We start from the raw sequence: 17,882 nt of genomic DNA on the forward strand, positions 1-17,882 counted from the left end.
TTTGTTTCTGTAACAATAAGAAACATGTTTATTGAAAGTATCAACAATTATGGAAACATTTTGTACATTAGCGTTAAATAAATAACACAGTTCTGTTGTTACAAAATACCTTTGTTTTTTTCTTTCTATGCATACTTAAAAATCTTGTATTGTGCTGGATTTCTAAACTTTTTAATTATCTTAGAGCGAAACCGCGTTATAGAAATGCCGTTACACGGAAATTGCTTGTACCAATATAATTATGAAAGTTTACATGTATCCTTCTAATCCAATTTAAAAATATGACAATTAAACAAACATTTATTCCTTTTATCAACAGGGTTAATACGTTGAAAATTTAATGAAAATTTTATGGAATCTTATGCACATTTTTATATTTTTATGTTCGTACTTGTTCAACGCTAATCAACGCCTTCGCGTCATTTACATTAACTTCGCATTTATTATTCGACTCATTAGTCACTAATGAAAGCTTTTATGTGTATCCGAATTCTATTAAAAATGTACATAAAATCCAAATTGGGTATAAAGGGTGTCTTATCTTAATACCTTCAAAAGAAAAATACTTTCAACTTTAATGAGACATTGTGTTTTCTTATTGCATACTTTTTATGTGATAGCGAAACATTTTCAAAATACGTATCTACTTTAAAACTACTAAAAGAGCAATTTTTTGTATGCAAGTGTAGTATGCCGGCAATGTGTCATTTTCAAAGTTCAATATTTCGGAAATAATTCACGTAAAAGATGTAGATATTCACATAAAAATTATAGATTATTATATAAAAATATCAAATTGTTTTTTCAGCTCTTCTAGATCATTACACAGTCGAATTAAGGTGAACATGATTTGTTTCGCTTAGCATTTTATAACATTCGTGGGATACATTTTTCTGGAGATATTAAAATGGAACATAACTGCGACATTTATTAACCTAACAATATTTTTACATTCATCTGACACATAAGTGATTCAAGTAATAACCAATTATATGTATACAATACAATATTTGTAAAGTTGTGATAATTATAAACGTAAACATAATTTTTTACCATAAAAATTATGCTCACCTATTATTGTATAATACTTTTATTACAAAATATATCATGTTGTTCTGTTCACATACACTAAGTATCCCTTTGAAGATAAAATGCCACGACATTTCACATGAATTTGATATCTGGTAACCCAGTGTAGCCTGGCATTAGCATTAATTATTTTGTTTAATTCTTCTTCAGAAAGAATTTCTATAAATGAAAAAAAGATGTTTACAGTACACGTCTATAAAATTCTGCTTGTAAACAAGAACAACTTACGATCAGGATCATTATGTGTTAATAATTGCACATCGTTTTCATGTGTGAATTTTTGCAAAGCTGGTGGTACAACACAACATGTAGCTAAAGTAATTTGTACAATGTTTGGCTTTACCTGTATGAATAGAAAAATTATATAAAATCCATATGTAAAATATTCTGCAAGTATTCATAAAGAAAGTAGTAATTGCTAGTATCTTACATTTGCCCACTGAAAGAAGTCAATAAATAGATTTGTACTAACATCGCTTAAACCAACACTCGATAATTTACCAAGTCCAACATATTCCTCTACTCCAATCCATAATTGTTTCAAAGATGATAACAAATCTTCTTTGCCTGAATAGGCAATTACTAAAGATTCAATTGCATTTGTATTCAAATAACTGCAAACTATAAAATAATGCATTGGCAATTAAATAATAAATATAATGAAATTTGACTTATAATCAAAATTATACTATATATATAAATTATAAAACTATTATCTACAGCGATGGATTAAGGATTTTATACCTTCATCTATAGCTTCTTTCAACAAATTCACATTAGGTGAAGACATAAAAACTTTCACAGTTAGTTTAACTTCCTCTCTGACGATACCTTGCAAAGCACTGTCTTTTTTCCCTTTAATCTAAAAGAACAACAGGTTTTCAAAAGTTTAACAATCCATTCGTTTGAAACTGAAATTAAAAAATGTTCATACATACAACCACAGCATTTTCACCATCATTATCTTGAAGAACAATTTTCAGAGATTCGATTAGCTGTAAAAATATTTCGCAAACGTCATAGCGACTGACGATGTCCTTTCAGACTAAGGTAAACATAACCTTCAGAATTATTAATTTTATTTCAAAAGGCTTTTATAAACTTACTTCGTCTGCAGGATTCTGGCTTGTTTTAGTTTTAGGCTCATTCAAGGAAAGTATATTCCCTGTACATATTAAGACATTTTGCGACAGCATAGTGCAGCATAAAATCTCGGAAGTACTAGCGAAACGTGTGTAGATGCCTAACCGGACTTATAATGGAAACTGATATCATAGATCGTAATTTAACTTCTTTTGATGAGTGTTTGTAATCACCGATGACTACTCTGACGAGGCAATTTTCCGTCTAGAGATAAAGTCAAGCTCTTTGAATCGAAACTTTGTGAAACATGTGCACATGTATTCATGACTATTCTTAATTCTCATCTTCGTTCGGAATAATACGGCAGAAAAATTCTGCATTGAATTATGCAATTGATTTTTTTAAATGCACAAATAGTTTAAAGGATCAAGACTTCAAAAATATGTTTTGATCCTTTAAACTTTTTGTGCATTAAAAAAAAATCAAACAGGCTTCAAAAATATGTTTCTACTAAAAGAAAAAACAGCCCTGGCCAATTTTATTTTTATAAATGTGCGTTGACATCGATTATTTATTGTCGTTGGTGCCGTACAAGATTTTTTAATGAATCCAGAGTAAGAGTAATATCGATTTTCTGGATTTCTAAGGCGACCACCTTGCTCTACGATTATAAGCAATTCACGAACAATAAGAGTAATATTTTCGTTCGATCAATCTGTCATTTTGTCAACATATCACCGCGTAGTAAAGCAACGATATTAAAACATTCGTATCATTTATCCTTGTGATATATTTAAAAAATGACGTTACCGTTATCTTTCACGCCAAACATAAATATATGTATAGGCGTATATCAATCGAGTGTTCGCAACCAAGAACTAAACTCAAGTTCAACATACGAAATAACACAAGACGTTACAGTATATTCTTTAGAGTGGTAAACTTTTTCAATATTTTTAATTTTGGTAAATTTTCAGATATTATTACAGAAAACATTGACGCGGTTCTTTACAGACGTAATATCTCCGCCATTTTTTATCAACGAATGATGAAAGAGAATGAAAAGTGACGCAAAATTTTGAAATGCTAATAGCGAGATAACATTTAATTTGTACACAACAAACATAATTGTTTTTCTAGAAACTTACTATGAAATGATATTGTGCAATCGTTAAAGATTTGATTACAAATAGATATATATTAAGTTACATATTACATGTTAAATATATTGTTACGTTATAAATTCGTCAAATTTACAGAGACGACGCTTCTGTCGATATCTATAATCTCTTTAAATTATATGAAACGCTATAATAACATTTAAAAAGTAACATTATAAAAAATATCATTTAAATATACACAATTCTATGAACTTTTATATTTGTTGATGTTACACATACCATATTCTCTTAGTAGCGTCGCATTATTCGTGAGATACAGCAAGACGCTATTAAGTAGTAGACACTATTTCGCACTGACTTACGATTCGACGATGTTTCGTGACCAGAAACAAAAAGCAATTTTATTGAACGCGCTGTGTATTAGTTGGTATTAGTAGGGATAGAAGTGGGATACTAACAAGGACAAAAAACTATATAGAATATTAATAGGAGAATGCTATAAATATTAAGAAAATTGTACTATTACGTACCGATATATTTATAAATAACACTTTAAATCACGAATACTTGCATTTATAAGTACATACAACTTGTGCGTGAATCGGCATGCAAGAATACTGAACACTAGTTCTCGAGAAACGATGGAGTTTCACCTCTATGAATATTGTGTATCATGACTGTGATCTCTCTATAAAATACATACACCGTGATGAGAACTGTGACGTGCAAAAAGTAAATTGAAATACTGTTTATCTCTCATAGTCCGGCATTGTACAGTTAACACGCGTACCGCGCGGAAATAACAGACCTGTAATAATATAATATAAAATGCCTATCGACTTAATTGCATACTCTTATGCAGCTGCGGTAGCAGGAGGTGGTATACTCGGCTATGTAAAGTCATGTAAGTTAAATTTTGTTAATCTTTTTTCAGAAAATAGTGATAGTGGTAGATACTATTTGCATAACTTTACTGTTACTGTTTTTACTTATGAGTTTGTTTATTGTAAAAACTACAAAATTACAGTACGCAATTATAGGAATCGCTCCTTAACATCACATTTCACGGGTTTCCATAACATCGCATTTCTATCCCCACCATGAATCGTGAATTGCCGACTACCAATAAGAACGCAGAAAAAAATGGTTATCATCGTTCTCGAGTGTCTCGCCGATCGAGGATGTTAAGGAACGATTACTGTAGTAATACTTGTGCTTTTCGAATAAGATGTAAAATAACTTTTTCTTTTTAAAGCTTCCATTCCTTCTTTGGGTGCCGGACTTCTTTTTGGTGGCATTTTGGGTTATGGAGCTTATCAAGTTTCGGCAGACCCTACCAATGTGGGAGTGCTTTTAGGTGGTAGTACAACTCTTGGCGGACTTATGGGTTATCGATTTTACAGTAGTGGTAAAATGATGCCGGCTGGAATAATCACCTTGATGAGGTATTATCTTTGTTAACATAATTTTTCTCTACTAACGGAAATTATTCTATTAATAAATTTTATTTCTTTTCAGTGCTGCAATGTTCATTAGAACTATTTTTATGTACTTCACTGCACCTCCTATGAAGACACAATAAATGTAATTATTTTTATAATTGTTCAGCACCAATAACTCATCTATAATATTTGAATTGGTTGTAAGCTACAGATAATGGTATATGATTAGAGTGAGCATTTGTACCTTCTTTGCAACTGCACTCGAGGAATATGCACGAATATTGGTTAAGAGTTTTATAACCAGTTTTTATTTTTGTATTAAAGTCACTATAAAATGAATATTTACCTTATATGCAATTCATGATACATTGTTGTTTAAATGTTCTCAAAAATTAATTATGAATCTATAAAAGAGAACATGCATTTGATGTTTTAAAAATTGAATCTAAATGTAATGAAATAATTTAATAATGTTACAAAAATAATACTATATCATAGTGTTTGAAAATTTAGATGTACAAATTTTAGTAATGTCTGTATATTATTTAAACATTTAATAAAATGTGGAACACTTTGGTATTTTAGTTAATATTTTACTACCAATTTCACAGAAATCTAAGATTATTTTAAACTTTATAAAGATATGACATATTTGATTAATTAAATATTCCTTTATTCATTAAATAGAAAATTTAATAAATAGAGACGATTTTAAGAAATAATGTTCGTAATACTTTAACTGGAAAATACTTAAAAAAATATAAAATCATATAATTAACAAATACATAATTATTACCTAACACATATTTGGATGTAATCATATACATCTGAAAAATACAGATATATTTAAGTTCATTGCATTATTCACATATTGTCTCGTAAATTAAAATTAAAGTATCTTAGAAAGCTTAAGCACACAAAAGTCTTTATCACATGTGATTAATCTAGTAAAGATATTGCAGTGGATATTAATTGACAGGTACACGTGCAAAGTTCGTTTTTATTACTTTCGTGCAACTCTGTTTCGTATTAGAATATTATTTCCTCCATGTATATTAATCTAAATAAAATCAGTCGTATCCCCATGCAACCCATACATATATAGTCTTGCCCAACTTTGCACAAGGAGATGAAATTACAAACGACTGTATATACATACCTAATATCTAAGCGCGTGTGCTCGTTCCGTTTAGTGGTCCCTCTACACGATGCTAATGCATTTTTATCGGAATTTTCAACAAAATATTAACTATAAATAAAGAATATTTACCCACATTTTTTACCGGCATACGTATCATGTAACGAAACTCACGATTCCGTTGTAAAATTTTCGTTTAAATCCAACCAATCGATTTTAGGTGTTAACTTCGATTATCGAGGGTTGAAATCTCGAAGTTCGAGCTACAAATCGAACGTGCTTCGTACTGGATGCATTTGGGAATCCTTCCGAGAGCTCTTGCTCGACGGTGTGTTCGTGGGAGGAGTTCGACGGGTTTCGCTAAACTTTAACGAATTTTTCGACACAAGAAACGATTATCGCTTTAATTGATCAGTGAATTGAGATTCGCTCGTAACTCCTGAGCAGTTACGAACGAGCGAACGAATGTTTTTTCTCGACAATTTAAACGAAGAACTGGTTGCGGACGATTCCGACAGGCACTGGTCGCCATACGAACGAAGATTCAACCTTCATCGACCGATTTGACTGATTTTTGAGATCCAGTCACCGAAAACTTCCATCATTCCGTCAATAACCGAGAGCCGACCCGCAGGGTGGCGATCATTTGATAAGGTACGGTCCGTTAGATCTGCATATTCAATATCGTTCTCCAGAACTTATGGTACACTGGATTGTCTCGATATCGTACATCCCCGTCACGTGAAAATTTCGTTTTATCGCCGACGAATCACGAGTACTTACTTACTCTGCCAGACCCGAATGTAGTCTCTCTGACGTAAAACAGTATTTAATACGTTAAGTAACTTTGAACCGATGAATCATGGTTTTCACCATTTTCCTTCAGATACGTTTCCACATTATGCACAATCATCTCCTCAATTTCTTTTCCGCGATCTCTGCACTATCTTCCGCGGTCTTTGATTTCATTAATGCTCACTTTATCCGCGATATGAAATTATTTATTGGCCACGATATATGTTACCATTATAGTTACAACTTATTTGCAAACATTTTACTATCAACGGGAATATGTATCATGTTTGCAGAGTAGTTTGTATTTTAATTTAACGTTATCTTGAAGTTGCTGGTATGTACCTAACTCGGTCTGATATTTCCTGTACAAACCAGTAAAATCATGTCGAGTGACAAAGGTTTTGCTCAAATTTCAATTTCAGATTTTAGATTGAATGTTCGTGTGCAAACAGTTGGTAAAACGGGTATTACTATGTTAAGAATGTTTCATGTCCCTTCAAGTACTTCTACAAGCAATAATTAAAATAGCAACATGATTGTGTAACAGTACAACATTGCTAACATATTGAAATGAGTTGCGCGTATTCATTCGCAAAAATTAAATGTTTCAGTATTAATTTTACTGTAATAATACTTACTTTACATCTAAATAGCATACTTATTACATTTTCTTTTAATTATCAAATTTTTATACTATCTTTATAGAAATAATTAATAACTGTATTTACATGAGAATGTCATGACCATTATGCTGTATATGCATATTTTAATCCTTTATTTTATATAATTTGGCCAATTTGGCTGAAATTTTGCAAATAGCTTCATTATACATGAAAACATTATTTGTGAGAAGAATTTTTGGCCTTGGTTACGTTTAGGTTTTTAAAAGTTTTAGATTATAATTTTCGAGTCGCCAAAAATCTGAGACTAACTTCAAAATTTCAGCTAAATCGGGCGTGATCGGTTTTTAGAAGTTTTGCCATAATTCCTTATTATCCTTTCCCTCATGTAATTATGACCGAATATAGAATGATCAATTCAAACCCTGTACTTGTAATTATGCATGCTGATGCACACTTGTATTTTATAATGTGTCACATTAAAACGTTATCTATAATCAGTCAAATGATTTTGATGAATGATCGTAATCAGAAAATTTCAGCTAATACAGATTAAACACGGTATTTCCATGCCCCCAATGAAGACTTGATCTTTGAGTGGCGTGTGCATTTCCCCTCCATGTCCAACTGGATCTCTGTGAAACATGAATCTCGTGGCCGTCAGATAAGCTTTGTTCCATGAAGTAGACTTGGTACCACGCAAAGCCTGCCTGATAGCACTTATCTTTCTCGTATAAATACTGGCCCAAATAGTTGCTTCAGGTTCAGTATTGTCTTGTGCTCTCCACAGACCACAAGTGTTCTTCATCAAACAACAACTTAAATTGTAGAACAGTGTAACAACTTTGTAATTTTTTTTTGTCCTGTATTATTGTTTTGACTAAATTATTAACAAAGATAGTTGTCCTACGCAAAGTTCAACGATTCCACAGTTTCATTACTATACTTTATTTGTGAATTTGTTTTATAAAAGTTACGAGAATTACTTTTCAAAATCAGGTGGGTGTCAAGAATTTCTTCTAAACAATAAATTTGACACTTCTTTTTATGAATTTATAATTTTCTAAATTCCTTGTGCATCTTCAGTTTTCTGAAAAAGTTATGTTATTGAGCTATGATAAAATATGCTTATGTGCAACCAGAAAATGCCTGAAATTTTTTGCTATTGAAGATTTGATTGATATATTTTGAGACAGACAAGAAATACATGTCATTAAATCTGATAATATATGATAAGATAAATTTAATTCAGAGATATAGGAAAATTTTTGGTACTTGTCATTGGGAATATCCATGTATACTTCAATAAAGTTTAATTACGATTGAAATGTACATGCAAAGTTCAATTAAGAGTAAAAAGAGAGTATTAATATATATAAATCACAAAAACATTATAGAATAGTAGTAATTGAAAGAAATAAATATACTTAATATTAATACATGTATTAGGATACTATTTCTTATTTATATTACTGAATAATAGTATTAAAGACAAACTTTTTGTTACAGGGTTCTATCTGCGATAGGCTGGTGGGCCAGTCTATTGGTGGGTGTGTGAATACCTGTGGCAACTGGAAGTTGGCCCTGAACGCAGAGCCCCCGTGGCTTTGCTAGCACCCCCATAGTGATCTTGTCTTAACCCGTCTCCCCACGACTCACATAATTCTCGTTGACAGCTGCCTCGTACGTAGTTGTAATCATAAAATTACACGAATCATAAATCAGCAATGTATAATTGTATAATTTTGTACATTTTAGTTTGCTGCCTAGTGCCTACAGAGTATCTCTTAGAAATTCAAAACAATCAAGATGAAGGTCACAAGTCAGGACGAACGCATCCATGTTTTGGACAATGCGTCAAATGTTATGAGCGTCATCACAGATATTGCATTGAGTGGATTGCAAGAAGAAGCTTTTTATGTACTTGACATTGGAGATATTGTTCAAAAACATCAAATTTGGAAAGAAAAACTACCACGTGTTAACCCGTACTATGGTAAAGTCACTACTAAATCATCACAGTTCAAATGTGTATTGTTAGATACCGTTGCAAACTAAAAATGAATTGATTTCGTTTTTATTTTTAAATAAATTTCAGCTGTAAAGTGCAATGATAACTTAGTTGTGATCGAGGTACTAGCTGCTCTTGGTATTGGTTTTGATTGTGCATCAAAAGTGAGTACAATTACACTGTATTATTAATACTAAGTAGAGGTATACAAGAACCTGAAAATGTCGAGTTGGGGTGGGCCAAAAATTTTATTTGGAATTTTTGGGTTCTTATTAGGATTTGGGAAATTTTCGGGTTCTTGCACACCTCTAATACTAACTTATGGTTATTCAGGGCAAGAGATTGAACGAGAATTTTACGTTGTTTTTATTTATAGGTGGAGATTAACAAAGTATTAAGTGTTGGAGTAGACTCGTCAAAAATTATATTTGCTAATCCAGCTAAACCTGCATCGCATATTCGTCATGCGGCTGCGGTTGGAGTGGATACAATGACAGTGGACAATGAGAGTGAGTTACATAAAATCAAGAAGCTTCATCCAGATGCTAAGGTAATACAAAAGTATTTTCCTCATTTGTTAGTAATGCTACACGCCATTTAACCTCAATTCAACTAATATGTTGCCATTAATTTCAGATCGTTATCAGAATTCGTTGCGATGCAGAACTTGCCCAATGTCAATTGGGCATGAAATTTGGTTGTGATCCTATTTATGAGGCTCCCAGTCTTTTGCGTCTTGCACGTATGCTAGGACTTAGTGTTGTTGGTGTTAGTTTCCATGTTGGTTCTGGTTGTCAAGATCCACCGGTGTTTTATCGAGCTATCCGGCATGCTAAAACATTGTTTGACTTGGCCACTGATCTTGGTTATAAACCGTATTTGTTAGATATTGGCGGTGGCTACCCAGGAAATAAAGGCACCAGTATTGATAAAATTGCTGATGTTGTTAACAAAGCACTTGACGAGTATTTTAACAGTAAGCATCTAATATAATCATTTCAAATATTCTTATCCTATTTCGTTTTTAACATTGAATATTATTTAACAAATGATTATTTTCAGCTGATTCTGTTCACATAATTGCTGAACCTGGCCGATTTTATGTTGCATCTGCATTTACACTTGCTACAAGTATTCATAGTAAACGTGCAGTGCGTGGCGATGAAAATTCTCCGAACACAATCACGCACAACATGTATTATATCAATGATGGCGTTTATGGTTCCTTCAATTGCTTACTTTACGATCATCAGCATGTTACTCCCGTACCTTTAAAGGTAGCTAGAAAGATTCATAAATATCGAATTATTTACCAGGTTATTTTCATCTAACGTCTGAATTGTGGATAAATTCGTTTTGCTGTTAACAGAAGGGCTACGGTAAGATGATTTCCTCAAGCATTTGGGGACCCACATGCGATGGTTTGGATCAAGTCGCGGAAAATATTTTATTGCACGAAATGGATCTTGGTGATTGGATAATTTTTGAAAACATGGGAGCATACACATTACCTGTCGCTTCTCCATTCAACGGATTTCCGGTACCAAAGGTTCATATTGTTGCTGAAGAAAATATCTGGTAAGACATTATAGACATTTTTTCATTTCTCATATATGTCATATATTAACGTATTCTATAATAATTACATTATTTTTTAAATGTTTACGCTATGTGTTTTTCAGGCTTCTTTTAAAAGATGCTTTGCCCTTGACCGAAGACCATTTTGTTATTGGCAATACACCAGCTAACTTACGACTCGGTCTGGATATTGGGGGAACTGATATTAATGCATGGCGTAATCCAAATATTGAATTGACGTCGGCTGAAATTTTGGTTGATGCTACTAATACATCATTCATCTACGACTATGTTGAAGTTGATCCACTGAATTAACTATAGCGAATAGTACGAATCATTGCAAATGTGCTCAGCATTTTTACAAAGGTTCCTTTGTTTCATTTTAAAGATACGATCATGACATTGCTTCTGATTAGTTTTGTTTTGAGATTGGTACATTTATGATTACGTAATTTACACCAATTATTCTTCTATTTTCGAGCTTCCAATATTTTTTGTGTGAAGCTTTAGTATATGTGAATACTACTAACGATTGGTGCCATTGTCGAGGAAACGAAATGTTCATATTTCTGATTTCTAATGAAATACTAAGAACGTGCAAATTATTTGATAATACGTAGCTCTTAATTTCAAATAGCAGAGGATAAAGCGTATAAATTATACTAATGCACAAGTAAATCAGGTTTTCCAATTACTGTTGAAAACTAATAGTAAAAATATTGTAGATGTTATTCTGCTGCATGACTCACTGGAGTATTTCTATAAGAGCTGTCATTATATCTTTCTAGGGATGTAGTTTTTTACATATTCCATATAAGCTTTCGCATTGATTAGTGAAATGTTTATTAAAGTTTTTCATAAATATTTCCGATTTGCACGTTTTACAAATATTATTGCCGTTTTTTTACATATATCACATGTATGAGTTAGAGGAAGATGTAGCTACAAAAAGTAATCATTGCAATGTTTACGAGTGTTTTTATGAACGATTTGACATCCATGCTTATGGTAACACAATTTCATGCGATTTTCTAATGCATATTTAAATGCAGATACTACTCACATGATTTATCTGAAGTATATAGTACAGATATTGATTTTGTGAAAGGGCTTAAATGTTAAATCATTTATATATAAACTATTCAAATGATTATTGTACTTTAACTCGTGGTTAAAAAGAAAAAAAATTTAAAAATACGAAAGAAAAATATAACTAGTAGTAATGAAGGTGACGTACACGTCCAACTTCTGATAAAAGAATAATACAAAATATTTTTCTCGAATTTTGTTTATTTGAAATATTAACAAAACAGACGAACTCTGTAGGATTGCTAGGAACTTTAGGGCATTGAGGCAGCTGTCACAGAAAAGAAAGATAATTAGTTTCTTAATTAATTATTACTCTTATTGTATTATATGTCAACTATGATTATTGTTAATTAATTATTATTAACGTTTGAATACATGTAATGAAATATATAAAATCTATACAATTTTTTTCATCTTCTATTTTTTCTCTGTTTAGAGGAATGTACGTAACATTAAGAACCATTCGATAATTAAACCGAAGTGATTTTTAATTTAAAGCTAGTCGTGTGTGTAATGTGTAATAATATCTTACAAAACAGAAGGTTCATTGATTTAAAAACTTTGAGACTTAAAACTTATCATGGAACATATTGAAATTTGAAGTTTCGAGTTGTACGTAAGTACGTTATCACGTTACGCATCACCTACGAGATATAATATGATTAATAATTCCAAATTGGAGGGCGTTGTTATCAAAGTAAATACAGAAGTTTTAACATGTGTCTTTTAAGAACATCGACACGTGTACAATTAGATCCATTTTTATAATCAAGGTTTCTCCTAGTCGCACAGACGAGAAATACTAAATTGTACATGGTTGTGATAATAAATCTTTCCTTTAATTTTTTTTATAAAGATGAAAATTCGTAAATATCTATAGTCTGTAAATTCATGCAGATCAAATGTTCCATAATAGTTTAGTTTCAATAGAATGAGAACATATAGTAGTTATCTAAAAGCGATAAGGTTTCAGAAAATGATTTAATGTCGAACAGACTTAAACCTTTTTTTCTGATTTACAATATGAGTTAGTGATTCTTATAGAGCAGACACGTTTCTCTGTGACCCGTGGGTCCGGAACCCCCAGTTGGCCTCAAATTAGAGCTCGATTATCAAAACGATAGTATCAGGATACGCAGGATGAATGAGAGAGCAATAACTACGAGATACATCAGAGACAGTATTAAAATTGATGGTTGCTGGACAGCTTTTCTATCAATGCAAATGCGAAGGCGTCCAATTGGCGTAACGTGGTCACGAGAAACACGGATTGAACTCTGTCTGAGTCTTTTGTTGTAATCGCAAATCTTGAAGTAGAATTGCTCTATCACTCTGAGTTTTTGAAAACATGTTTTCTACAAAAATGAATTGTTACGTGGAGCTGAACCCGCTAGAAAGTTTAAACTAGTCTAAAAAGATAAGAGAGAGTTTTCCGAGTATATATGTGTATTCAGTTATTAAATTTTGTGATTTTGAATGGTTGTAATATTCTACACGTTGTGTTTACCCCCACCTAAGGAGTTTGATTATGTAATGCAAGTAATCTTATTAATTCTTATTTGCAGGTACAGAAAAGTAAGTTCGAGTACAAAATCGTAAATTATTAATAATTATTACTCTACGACGAATCGAAGAAGATTTAATAAAATTAATTTTTCATTTAATCAATTCGAGTTGATTTTGATACATTGACTTTTCAATTTTCTGTCGCTGAACTTCGACGAAACTTTCGACAAGCAGACTGGGATAAGAAAAAAATTCGCACGAACGCTTTGATGCGATCATCGATAATTTTGGTAGCAATCTAAGGCGACAACATTGCATTTTTTGAGCTGACAACACTGTAAACTCTAGTCTCCTTGAATTCACAAATTCTGTGTTGCAATCTTATGTAGTTCATCAGCTCGTTCTATTTCGGTAGAGCCCGCTTTTTACACTCTTCAGACTTTAGAGCGTCGGTAATTCAGAACTCCAGACCGAAAAGTGGATTGTTTGCAATGCATATTACGGATCTTAAGTCTGTGATTACAAATTTATAATTTATTAGTTTACGAGACTATGTGGGTCGAACTAATAGACACAATGTATCTGCTTAGATCTGTGCTACGACAAAGGTACACACAAGGTATAAAAATGGATTCAGCACTCGATTGACTATCATTGTCCAAAGTTGACTAATTTGCTGATCTAGAAAAGTAAAGTCAGAACTACCACTCCATCTCTCGAAACTAATTAGAATTAAGTCGAGGAAACAATAATTCGATGTATCTCGCAATGACGATTTGCAAACCTAAAATTAGCTTACAATAATCTTTAAACTTCAACTGACCCTCTGCGGATGGGATGTCTTTTTTCGATGATACGTAATACGATGATATTGAATTATACTAACATTACAATCGTTGTAGAATAATAAAAAGAAATATAAAATAGAGGAAAGCGAAGAAACAGAAACGAGATCGTGAAAGAATTAATTTTAAATGTATAACCCCGTCTCTGAACATGAATACAATCTTCGCCACATCGATAGAAAATGAAAGAAAACGAGAAAAGGAAGGAAATGAAAACAGAGTCTTACGCATCTAATTCGTGTTGATGCAAAAATCAAATGAACCAACTTGAATAATACATGTTTTGTTTTGAGGGAAAGTGGCACAGCATTGTTAGATGTTATGGAAGGGAATAGGTTTGATATATTCAGAGATATTTATTTACAAATTCTTTATTGAAAATCTTTCGATACATTTGTTCGTACATCTAGCAAGCCTTACATTCTACTATACAATATTAACGAAAATTCTAAGTGTGCAGCTATTGGTGTTCATATATCGTGAACCCCGTACACGAGCGCAACCTACCTATGTACCTCGCACACGAGTGCGGCCCAACCAACCAAAGAAACTTGAAGAATTCGACAAGAACAAGGTGACGAAACCAAATCAAACTCAATATTATTGAAAGGTAGACGAAAGTAGGCAATGGTGAAGGGCCCTTGGTCAACCCTAGGGTAAGCAAGTGTAGACCAGGGTAGCTCTGGAGGACCCCTGGCCCAAGGCAACCGATGGTACCGGAGCCCATCTGGTTCTGTCGTAGACTGACTGACTGAGCGCGATCGTCGAGCTCCGGTGCGCAGCGATGCGCAACTCTCCCCACCCTAACTGATTTCGGTAGATCTCGACCGCCGTGACAGTTAATTACAGTGAATTCTCGTTACGAGTCAGTTGCGCGGTTCTGGCGACTGACTCTTAGACGAAATCTGAGGTTCTCGGCGAGCGTCGCGTTTGAAATACACAGGCCACGCTGGAAACCTAAGAGCCACATCCGTCTATAAGTCATAAGCCTATGACTACTTACCGATAGTGACAAGAAGACTGAGAAAATGTCTTTCTCCGATACAATGTTGCACGTAGCCCCTTACCGCGGTGGTGTGAATAGTTCCACTGACTCCAAATCGTAAGGTTGGCACTGACTCGTAACGAGAATTCACTGTATTGATTAATTTATTATCTTCTTTTTACCAACGATGTCGACAAACACTCCCTTTACAATCTGATCATCTAATTTTTGAATAGAAATGGCTAATAGTCTAATTTTTAACACACGAATATTACCAAGCATAACTGCCTTGACTATTTTACTATATCATTTTTTAAATAAAAATGACTGTGCCTTCTGCTTCGCTTGTTTTTCTCTGTGAAAGAATTAAAGCCTTCTGTCTGATTTGCCTTTGGCTCCGCAATAATTACTCGACATCTGCTAAAAAGTGGTCTTTTCCATTTGGTAACCTGCGTAACTTAGTTTGTAAGATTGTATGTCGTCGTTGTAAGAAAGAGAGCCAGAAGGAATCCGACTTCGTTCGGACTGCCTTTCGAGTCCCTAGCTCTTGTGCAGTAACCTCTTCGTGGTGAGACCCGGACAATCGGTATTATCCACGATTTGTAATATACTATCACTTACAGTTGTAATACCTTGTAAATTGGAGATAATATCGAGCTGCACATTTACAATTTGCGTTAATATTGTAAAATAGAATGTAAGATTTTCTTAGTGTAAAAACAAATGTATTGAAAGATTTTCAGTTTAGAATTAGTAAATAAATATCTATACCCCCTTTTCTAAGCATAAATCGTCCAGTCACTTTCTTTTTTTTTTCGATATTAGTAATTTTTTGTCATGATTTCGAACTTTCTTTTAATCTTCATAGTCCTATTTTATAGTACGATCTCGCAAACTTAGTTTAAACCCTCCAAAGAATAAAAAATTCCTACGGGAACAAATTCTAGCTAAATTCAGCATATTAATCAGTACATACTCAGGATTTTCCTACGTGCTCAGGTGCTACTTGAGAGAGCGACAGCATTGATCACGATGAAACTAATACTGATTAATTACATCCAGCAGCTCGAAGTGCTTAGCGTATCGTGCACGACGTATTTCCCGCTTTTTTGTGCGTGTGTGTGGTTACGCAGTGAAATTGCGTCGGAATTTAAGTAAAAAAACTCAAGTGAATTTTAATAGATAGTACATACTCCTCTTGATAATTTTTATAAATCTCATGGAGTGTATACGCATGTCTTATTACGTAATCATAGAAGATCGATATCTTTGTAATCCAAGTTTATATTATATAATACGAGCGCTGATACTATTTGTTACTATGAATTATGATAAATTGGTAATGACCGAGTGCAATGACAATTACATTTCAAGTAAATGCGCAACGGTATTTTACACGAATTAATGACAATGATAATTCGATATCAATAAAACGAGTACTGATATTTTAAACGAATTAATAAAAATGATAATTTCATATCACCGGAATGAGTAACGGTATTTTATATGAATTAATGGACAACGATAATTTGATATCAATACAATGAATAACGGTATTTAATACAAATTAACGACGATGACAGTTTCATTTCAATGAAATCGATAACAATGTTTCATACGAAGTAGTATTTCACGTTTTATTTATTTTTGTTTTACATAATAATAAGAATGTATAATAAAGAAATAATTTTTTCTCTCAACGCAATGTGCCTGCCAAGTGTTATGAAATGTTTAAAATATTATTGATCTGATATAAGAAGTTTAATTCTTATCGTCTACATTTACCGAATCAATCAATTTTACAACTTCATTAATACATTCTTCTTAATTTTAGTACTGAGATAATTTATATTTGTCATGTACATCTAATCATTGATAATTCTGTCAGCTGCTAATCCAGTTCGAGTATTTCTGTTTCAGAATGTAGAGGAATTATGATACAGCAAGATCATAAGAGGGATTACTATATAAATACAAAAGGAGACTCAATTTAATTTTAATTTTATTCAACATATTTGTGTTCTGTTTCGGGTTATTTAGCATAACTGGAGAAACTATAGGGAAAGGAAAATGATACATCAAGGTGAGAATTTCACCTCAATTTAAATTGAATTGTATTTAACATATTTGATTTTCTGTTTCAGGGTAGTTGGTATAATTGGTGGAACTACGAGGGAGGAAAATATTATCGTTTTCATGTCTAGTATCTAAGACCATAGTAAAGAGGAAATTTCCTTTCGAGTATTATCTTCGATTAATAAAGTAATGTTAATCGGGGATTATGTAAAGTATCATCGAGAGAAAAATGTAAAGCATTCAAAAATTTGTCGTTCTTTTAATTAGTACAATTTATTACAATCTCCAGTACGTGGTCGTAATTTTCTTCAATTTGCAATCGATATAACACTACAGACGGGGTATAGGAGAACACTAATCCTACCGTATCGGCCAGAACTAATATTGTGGAATTAATATCCTTCCTGCGCAAAACACCAGAAAATCACAAGTAAAATACGAGCAAAACACACAAAACAGGCGCAAAACACGCGCAAAAAACGTGCAATACACACGCAAAGCAAG

The 17,882-nt window shown here is 32.6% G+C and overlaps 3 protein-coding genes across 6 annotated transcripts; 2 read left to right on the top strand and 1 right to left on the bottom strand.

Moving 5' to 3' along the window:
* Positions 1-902: 902 nt before the first annotated feature.
* Gclm (Glutamate-cysteine ligase modifier subunit) lies at positions 903-5,910 on the bottom strand. 2 transcript variants are annotated; one of them, XM_076785429.1, is made up of 7 exons: positions 5,895-5,910; positions 2,196-2,436; positions 2,028-2,084; positions 1,834-1,951; positions 1,520-1,710; positions 1,318-1,432; positions 903-1,248 (listed from the first exon to the last, which is right to left on the bottom strand). In XM_076785429.1, exons 2-7 carry the CDS (start codon positions 2,283-2,285, stop codon positions 1,106-1,108), a joined length of 714 nt encoding a protein of 237 aa, XP_076641544.1. In that variant the 5' UTR covers positions 2,286-2,436; positions 5,895-5,910; the 3' UTR covers positions 903-1,105. The 2 variants fall into 2 exon arrangements, with proteins under 2 accessions (XP_076641544.1, XP_076641543.1); XM_076785428.1 differs by lacking the exon at positions 5,895-5,910 and adding an exon at positions 2,983-3,280.
* LOC143352715 (transmembrane protein 14C) lies at positions 3,976-5,312 on the top strand. The gene is made up of 3 exons (XM_076785430.1): positions 3,976-4,197; positions 4,549-4,738; positions 4,812-5,312. Exons 1-3 carry the CDS (start codon positions 4,122-4,124, stop codon positions 4,873-4,875), a joined length of 330 nt encoding a protein of 109 aa, XP_076641545.1. The 5' UTR covers positions 3,976-4,121; the 3' UTR covers positions 4,876-5,312.
* A 268-nt stretch (positions 5,911-6,178) lies between the features above and the next one.
* On the top strand, positions 6,179-17,641 carry LOC143352713 (ornithine decarboxylase 1). 3 transcript variants are annotated; one of them, XR_013081992.1, is made up of 10 exons: positions 6,179-6,527; positions 8,798-8,971; positions 9,047-9,284; positions 9,387-9,463; positions 9,676-9,849; positions 9,936-10,275; positions 10,362-10,576; positions 10,669-10,877; positions 17,223-17,385; positions 17,447-17,641. XR_013081992.1 is itself a non-coding variant. In XM_076785425.1 (9 exons), exons 3-9 carry the CDS (start codon positions 9,098-9,100, stop codon positions 11,190-11,192), a joined length of 1,413 nt encoding a protein of 470 aa, XP_076641540.1. In that variant the 5' UTR covers positions 6,180-6,527; positions 8,798-8,971; positions 9,047-9,097; the 3' UTR covers positions 11,193-13,448. The 3 variants fall into 3 exon arrangements, 2 of the variants coding, with proteins under 2 accessions (XP_076641540.1, XP_076641541.1); XM_076785425.1 differs by lacking the exons at positions 17,223-17,385; positions 17,447-17,641 and adding an exon at positions 10,982-13,448 and having other exon boundaries at positions 6,180-6,527; XM_076785426.1 differs by lacking the exons at positions 6,179-6,527; positions 17,223-17,385; positions 17,447-17,641 and adding exons at positions 8,151-8,287; positions 10,982-13,448.
* The last annotated feature ends 241 nt before the right edge of the window (positions 17,642-17,882 follow it).

Source organism: Halictus rubicundus, chromosome 3, assembly GCF_050948215.1.
Source record: "Halictus rubicundus isolate RS-2024b chromosome 3, iyHalRubi1_principal, whole genome shotgun sequence".
NCBI classification, from domain to species: Eukaryota; Metazoa; Arthropoda; class Insecta; order Hymenoptera; family Halictidae; genus Halictus; species Halictus rubicundus.